General features: G+C 56.1%; 1 protein-coding gene across 1 annotated transcript in view; it reads left to right on the top strand.

Annotated features, from left to right (window-relative positions):
- The window catches only part of RAB11FIP3 (RAB11 family interacting protein 3 (class II)), a gene marked incomplete at its 5' end in the record, with an annotated part of 23,061 nt that extends 15,510 nt beyond the window's left edge, over positions 1 to 7,551 (top strand). The window contains 7 exons of the mRNA XM_008939572.1: positions 74 to 177; positions 2,582 to 2,722; positions 3,583 to 3,664; positions 5,546 to 5,683; positions 6,032 to 6,187; positions 6,600 to 6,740; positions 7,438 to 7,551. Of these exons, the coding sequence (XP_008937820.1) occupies positions 74 to 177; positions 2,582 to 2,722; positions 3,583 to 3,664; positions 5,546 to 5,683; positions 6,032 to 6,187; positions 6,600 to 6,740; positions 7,438 to 7,551 (876 nt within the window). The remainder of the gene's footprint in view (positions 1 to 73; positions 178 to 2,581; positions 2,723 to 3,582; positions 3,665 to 5,545; positions 5,684 to 6,031; positions 6,188 to 6,599; positions 6,741 to 7,437) is intronic.
- Between the last annotated feature and the right edge of the window lie 256 nt (positions 7,552 to 7,807).

Below are 7,807 nucleotides of genomic sequence, written 5' to 3'. Positions count from 1 at the left end.
CATTGCCACGCTTGGTGCCCCCTCCCCAGCGGGTTTCAGGTCGGGTGGCTGATCTCCCCTCTCCCACCCCCAGGTGGTGTTCCTGGAGAAGCGGGTGACGGAGCTGGAGAAGGACACAGCTGCCAATGGGGAGCAGCACAGCCGCCTCAAGCAGGAGAACCTGCAGCTCGTGCACAGGTAGGGGGGCTGAGCATCTCCTGGGGGGGCCTCTTCCACCCCCCTACCCACGCCAGCACCTCCAGCCTTCCTCCCCAGCAGGCGGGCAGCACCCGCTGGAGCAGCCGGGGAAAGGAGGCAGCAGGAGAGGAGGGAGGAGGGAAATAGCAGGAGAGCTTCCTGGCTCTGCTTCTCAATGCTCTGATCTTCCCCTGGCCAGGGGTCCCATCTATCCAGGGGTCCCATCCATCCAAGGTCCCATCTATCCAGGGGTTCAATTCATCCAAGGTCCCATCCATCCAAGGTCCCATCCATCCAGGGGTCCCATCCATCCAGGGGTCCCATCCATCCAGGGGTCCCATCCATCCAGGGGTTCAATTCACCCAAGGTCCCATCTATCCAGGGGTTCCATCCATCCAAGGTCCCATCTATCCAGGGGTTCAATTCATCCAAGGTCCCATCCATCCAAAGTCCCATCTATCCAGGGGTTCAATTCATCCAAGGTCCCATCCATCCAAGGTCCCATCTATCCAGGGTTCCATCCACCCAGGTTTCCATCTTCCTGCTCTGCAGGAGGCCCCTGTGCTCTCTGGCAGACTCCCCAGGGCTGCTCAGATGCATGGAACTCCTAACAATGCTCTTTAGATCTATTTACATCTTCCCTAAGTGCTGCCCTGCTCCACGTGTCCCTTGGGAGAGGTCTCTGTGGAGCTCTGGAGCTCCAGGGCTTGGCTCAGAGGCTGGCAGGAGGGTTCTTGAGAAGCTTTCCCATCCAAGGAGGACATAAACTTCACACTCACTCTGCATGGCCTCTTTGTGGCCCTTATTTCACCCCTGAGGTCCAGGGGGAAGGTGCAGCAGGGTCCCTCCTACCCATCCACAGCCTCTCCAGAGCCAGCCTGGCTCCTGTGGCTCTCAGATCCTGGCTGGGCTGTGTAGCCCTTTGGATCCTGTTTGATGTAATCCCTTGGCTTTACTAATCTGCCAGGCTTCTCTCTTCCAGCAGCCTGTTGACCCTCAGCAGATAAACCCAGCAGGAGTTTATCTATAGGGCAGTAAGACTGTTAAGTAACACCCGTGGCAGGGAACGGAGCAATTCAAACCAAGATTTCTCTAAGCCCTGATAAACTTTGCAAGGAGGGAAATGTTTTCACTTTAGCAGCTTGGCCCAGAAGTGTCAGTCAGCTTTTAATCAGGTAAAACCCTGAGTGTATTCCTGGCTGGTTGAAGAATAGGTTCCTCTGGCAAAAGCCATCCCCACCTGCCTCTACACAGCAAACGTTGACCTGCAGATCCCATCATTTGTGTTTGGGACATAAGAGAGTGAAAAAGAGAAGGATTTGGGCTGTTGTTGTCTTCTCTCTGGGCAGCAAAACTACTTCAGGGTGGAGTAGAGGAGCCCAGGGTGGTAGAAATGGCTGAAGGATTTCTCTGCCCTGGTCACTACGGGTGAAAGCACAACCCTGGGCTTTAGGGTTGGATTCAATGATCTTAAAGGTCTTTTCCAACCTAAGTGGTTCTGTGAGATCCTGGCTGAGTAGCTTGTTCTGGGTGGTGCTGTGATATCTGGAGAACTGGGTCCAGTTCTGGGCTTCCCAGTTGGAGGAGGACAAGGAGCTACTGGAGAGAGTCCAGCAGAGGCTACAGAGCTGCTGAGGGGCTGGAGCATCTCTGTGCCAGGACAGGCTGAGAGCCCTGGGGCTGTGCAGCTGGAGAAGCCTCAGAGGGGATCTGAGCAGTGCTGAGCAAGAGCTAAAGGGCCCCAGGGGGCAAGAGGCTGGGGCCAGACTCTGGTCAGTGGTGCCCAGGGACAGGACAAGGGGCAACGGGCACCAACTGGAACCCAGGAGGTGCCACCTGAGCAGGAGGAGAAACTTCTTTGGTGTGAGGGTGCAGAGCCTGGAGCAGCTGCCCAGAGAGGCTGTGGAGTCTCCTGCTCTGGAGAGATCCCCAACCCTCCTGGCTGTGACCCTGGGCACCCTGCTGTGGGTGAGCTGCTGGAGCAGGGGGGTTGGAGGAGATGATCTCCAGAGGTCCCTTCCAACCCCACAGGTTATAAAATGATGACTGTGCTCTCACCCTCTCACCTCCCCTTTAAGAAGGGTGCTGATGCAGCCTGGAGACTTAAAAAACTGAGCAGAGACAATTCCTGGCTTGTTTTATTTGACCTTGACATTGGTCAGCAGCAGTGTTCATGGACCCACGTTGCTTTCCCACCAGGGTGAAGTGACTCCCTCCTTCACCTGCTGCTTGAGATGATGATAGGTGTCCTTTCCCTGGAAGCTCACTCTTCTACAGGCTGCTTTTCCCAGCTCTCCTGCCTGGTGGAGAAAGGCTGAGAAGACATCCCACCCCTCCCTTGGGATGGTGGTGGGATCCCAAGCCACCAGGGATGGTTAATCCTCTCTCTCTCTCCTCTCTGCAGAGCAAATGCTCTCGAAGAACAGCTGAAGGAGCAAGAGCTGAGAGCTGACCAAACACTCCTGGAGGAGATCAAGAAGCAGAGGGAGCTGCTGAGCAAAATGGAGAGGGAGAAGAGCATCGAGATTGAGAACCTGCAGGCCAGGTGGGGCTGGGGCAGGGCTGGGAGGTGACAAGTCTCCTGGAGCCACAGGAGCACGTTTGGATACCTGTTCAGGCTGCTGCTTGGCAACTGCAGCTTTTGGGGAGCCCAAGTGCCTTAGACAGTGAGTTTAGCTTGGTTAAAGGTCTCACCAAAGTCATTCTAAACCCTGAGTTTTGGCTATTTCTACCTTCATTCCAAACTCAAGAGCCTAGCCTCAGACTTTGTGGTTGAATTCCCCTGCTGCACCTGAAATTTCAGCTCCCACCCTCTGGCTGTGTGTGAAGAAGAGGTTTGTTAGTGCTTGTTCCTGTGGAGCTCTCTCTGATGCTCAGATGTTTTCCACCTTCATGGGAAGGGGCAAATAGCTGAGAAGGAGGAGTTGTCCAACAGGCAGTGTCCCAGGCAGGGTGCTTCATGCTGCCCCATGAGGCCCAAGTCCTGTGGGAGAGGTTTCATTGATCTGACAGGGGTTTTGCTGCTTTTCCAGCATGTGTTTTGCTTTGTTTGCAGCAAAGGAGAGCTGAAGGTGCTGGGGTTTTGTACCAGGTTGGTCCCAGGCCCCTTACCATGGCCAATGGGTGTTGCTTTACCTGAAGAAGGCAAAGCTGAAGCCCTCTCTGAACCCCTGCCCTGACTCCAGCCAGGCAATGGGCCTGGGTTTGAGAAGGGCATGGCAATGGACCTGCCAGAAGTCCTCTGGACCTCCTGCTTCTTCCCCTGGGAGTGGAAGTAGTGGAAGTCTCAGGGTTTGCTTTGGAAGGATAAATCCCTTTAAATAAGAAAAGGTCCTAGTGATGTTTAAACCAAGTCTCCTTCTCTTGGGATGCTTGAATTCCTCACCCATCCCTTCACCTTTGCAGGCTGCAGCAGCTGGATGATGAGAACAGTGAGCTGAGATCCTGTGTCCCTTGTCTAAAAGCCAACATTGAAAGACTTGAGGAGGTGAGGACAGTGTGTGCTGAGGGGGGCCCCAAGCTGGGGCTGGGTTTGGGGGTTCCTACAGGGCTGGAGCTGAAGTTCTCACTTACACAAAGGGCCTCTGTGAGATCTCATTCATGTAAAGAGCAAATTCTGCCTCCCAGCCCCTGCAGACCTCACCTTGGAGCAGAGCTGTCCCCTGCTCCTGTCTGGGCAGGCCCAAGGGTTAATTAATTTGGGTCCAGAGGAAGCCACAAAAATGGTCAGAGGGGGGACACCCTCTGCTGGGAGCCCAGCAGGAGCGAGTTGGGCTGGGGCAGCCCCAGAGGAGAAGGCTCCAGCTGGGGAGACCTGCTGGGGGCTGCCAGGGCTTCCAGGGGGCCGAGAAAAAAGATGGGGATGGACTTTTGAGCAGGGGCTGTTGTGGTAGGACAAGGGGTGATGGTTTGAAACTAAAAGAGAGTGATTGAGACTGGAGAGAAGGGAGAAATTTTTGATGCTGAATCCCTGGAACCATCCCAGGGGCTCTGAGCACCCTGCTCTAGTTGGGGATGTCCCTGCTCCCTGCAGGGGGTTGCACTAGGTGGCCTTTTAGTCCCTCCCCACCCAAACCAGCCCATGATTCTGTGACTCTAACACAGCCCGTGCAGGTCCCTGGGTGGCAGGAGCCTGGCGGGAGCCACAGCAGGCAGCAGTGGCAGCCCTGTCCTGGCTGGCCAGGAGGGCACTGTGCCCTCTGCTGGAAGCTTGGCCCCAGCCCTGCAGGGACAGTCTGCTGCAGGGGAGGAAGAGGAGCAGATGTGCTTCATCTCCTCGTCCTGCCAGGGCAGATAAACCCTCTGGGATTGAGAGCTGGGTCTTCAAAGCACCACGTTACCTCCCACATCCTCTCCCCTCTGGCCCTGCTCAGGATTCCAGGCCAGGGTGGGAGGTTTGCTGAGGTTTCGTGGTGTCCATCCTCCTTTTTTGGAAAGGATGTGAGTTACAGGTGTAACAGCTGATACCAAAGCTGTGTTTTGCTTCTGTTCAAGCTTGTGGGAGATACCAGATGAAAATTTAAGTGAAATCAAACCTCTGTTGCCCACATCAAGGCCCTCAAAGCCTTCATCCCCTCAGCCTTTGTCCACCCCTACCCAGACCCAGCAGTGAGGCTGCCCCTTGGAGCTCCTCCTCATCTCCTCCTGCCATGGGCCATCCCAGGGTGGGGCCTTGGCCCAGGCTGCCCAGGGAGGTGTTGGGGTCCCCATCCCTGGAGGGGTTCAGAAAACATGTGGATGTGGCACTTGGGGACGTGGCTTAGGGGTCATGGGAGTGTTGGGTTGATGGTTGGACTTGATCTTAGAGCTCTTTTCCTACTCTGATAGTTCTGTGATCCAGCACCAGCATTGTTGGGAGTTCTGTGGCACTTTTAGCTTCCTAAAAGCCCAAACCTCCCTGTCAGGGAGAGCCAGGCTGGGAGCTGGGAGCCTGGGGAGGGTGCTGCTGTAAAGGCTCAGGGGTGTGAGGCAGGCAGAGAGCAGAGGAGAGCTGGGCTGTACATTTTCCAGCCTGGCTCAAACGGGTCCAGTTCCTTCTTGGGTCACTCCTCAGTGAAATTCTTTCTTTCTGAAACTGAGAATGAGCATCCCTAGAGTGGCTTCAGCTCTCAGGGTCCTGGCTTAGCTGAAACTCAATTTCTTAGCCCACAGCCCCTGTGCTGGCCCCAGTCCCCCCCCAGCACCACGCTGCCCAGGAAGCCACCCGAGCCCAGATCCTTGCCCACCTGCATTTATTCTCCAGCCATCTCTTGCCACCTCTCTCTCAGCAGAGGGATTTTGGTGTGCAGCCCTTGGTGAACCTTCCCCACCTTGTTCAGGGGGAGCTCAGGGAAGAGCCCTGAGATTGTCACCTCTTGTGTCACTGCAGGAGAAGCAGAAGCTGCTGGATGAGATCGAAGACCTCACAGTGCAGCTCACTGAGGAGCAGGAGAAAAAGAGGAAGATGGGGGACAAGCTGAGTCAAGAGAGGCACCAGTTTCAGAAGGAGAAGGAGTCCACGCAGGAGGTGAGAAGAATGGTCCCCCAAAATAGAGCTGGGGGTTGGGGGGAGCTGGTCTTGGCAGCCCCTCCAAAAAATAGGTGTCGTGGGAGCGTTTGCTCCAGCCTGGGCAGCTGCTGCTGCAGACCCAGAACCAACATCTTTGGTGCTCCAACAGAGTTCTTCCAGGGCATGTATTTAAGCAGCTCTCCCTCTCCTGTTAGCTAGAGGTGTGGGGAAGCTGTGTGCCCCCCCAAAAAAGGGTCTGATCCTCTGCTGCAGCAGTCCAGGGGGTTGCTCCCGGCCATGAGCAGTGCGAGCTGCTGGGCTCGCAGGAGATGCAGCTCTCAGTTGTCCTCTCCCCCTCTGCTGCAGCTCATCGAGGACCTCAGGAAGCAGCTGGAGCACTTGCAGCTCTTCAAACTGGAAGCTGAGCAGCGAAGAGGCAGGAGCAGCAGCCTGGGGCTCCAGGAGTACAACAGCAGGACGCGGGAGACGGAGCTGGAGCAAGAGATCAAGCAGCTCAAGCAGGTACCCAGGGCTGGGTGGGGAGGGGAGAGTCCTGGCTGCTCAGTCTCCTCATTCCCTGCCACCAAAGAGTGGTCAGAGGGCACCTGGAGGTCCCTCCTGAGGAGCTGAGCGTGGATCTGGCAGCTCACAGCTTTCCTGCTGTCCTGTCCTGGGGCAGAAGTTGGCTCCTTCTCCTGAAGGACAGCGTGTGCCCTCCAGAACCCCCATCTCTGCTGTGTCCCCCAGAGCTCCCCAGCTTCTCCCATGTTTCCAGAGGTTCTCCAGGCTCTGCCAAGGCTGAGTCAGGAGATCATGTGCTGTTCCCAGTGCTGGGTGAGCTGCTGTTGGAGCAGATCTGGCCAGGGAATGTAGGAGCCTCTGTCCTGAGGGCACCACGTGCTTCAGCACCATCTGGTTTCTCTGTTGTGAGCAGGATAACAGGAACCTGAAGGAGCAGAACGATGAACTGAACGGACAGATCATTAACTTGAGCATCCAGGGAGCCAAGAACCTCTTCTCAGCCTCCTTCTCTGAATCCCTGGCAGCAGAGATCAGCTCTGTCTCCAGAGACGAGGTAGGTGCCGTGGGGTGCTGCTCACCTCACACCCCATCTCCCCGGGGTGGCTGGTGCATCTCCTCCCCCCGGGGAGCTGGGACATCCACCCCTGGAGATCTTGGCTTCTCTAGCACGTGTTCTCCCAGCTCCAGGGCTGCACCCCAGCTACTGGTGTCAGCTTTACTGGTGTGAGACAGGAGCAATTGTTCTGACGTCTGTCGTCTCTCCTCCCGAAACACAAAACCTGTGACAGGATCAAAAGAGAGGCAGCAAAATTCCCAGCGTGGTGGGACGGTGGGAAACAAAATGCAGAGGAGAAAACCATTCCCTCTTCTGTCCTACAGCTGTACAGAACATTCATAAACAAATAGAAGAACAAAGATTTTCCCCTTATTCCTCAGAGAGGCAGTTTCTGTGGTGGTCTCCCATCATCTTCGTGTGAAGCATTTGGGGTGGAGCTGCAGCCAGAAGGAAATCTTTCAGACCCCAAGAAATGGGGAAACCCAGCTGGGGGTTTAGGGGGGGCAAAGGGAGACGAGATGCTGGCAGCTTTCTCCAGGGTCCTGGAAGGCTGGGGACTTGAGGAAGGAGAGGAGAGAGCCAGAACCAGCAGCTGGGAGCGTTTTCCCCCAGGCAGGAAAATCCGAGAGAGGGTCGGGAAGCCCCCAGGCAAGGGAGAGCAGCCCCTCACTCCTTTCCTCCTGTCCCTTTGCAGCTCATGGAAGCGATTCAGAAGCAAGAGGAGATCAACTTTCGCCTGCAGGATTATATTGACAGGATCATTGTGGCCATCATGGAGACCAACCCCTCCATCCTGGAAGTCAAGTAAGGGCGGCCGAGAGCCGCCGGCTTCGCCGTGCCCCTCGCCGGGCACGGGTCTGGTGCTCAGAGAGGATGAAGAGGGACTCCAAAAGTCTTTGATGAAGGCACGAGGAAACGTCACGTCAGGTCGGAGGACCCCCGGGGGTGGGGGACAAAGAGAAACCAGCAGCAAGGTTTTGTTGGCTGACTCAGTTCTTTGGAAACTCTCCTGCTTCGGAGGGGTCAAAGGGAACCTGGAGAAGAAACGGGGGCCGTGGACAGCA

The sequence above is a fragment of the Merops nubicus genome, unplaced genomic scaffold (genome assembly GCF_000691845.1).
Source record: "Merops nubicus isolate BGI_N331 unplaced genomic scaffold, ASM69184v1 scaffold9124, whole genome shotgun sequence".
Lineage (NCBI taxonomy): Eukaryota > Metazoa > Chordata > Aves > Coraciiformes > Meropidae > Merops > Merops nubicus.
The sequence above is the reverse complement of the archived record's forward strand: the minus strand, read 5'-3'. Positions and strand labels throughout refer to the sequence as shown.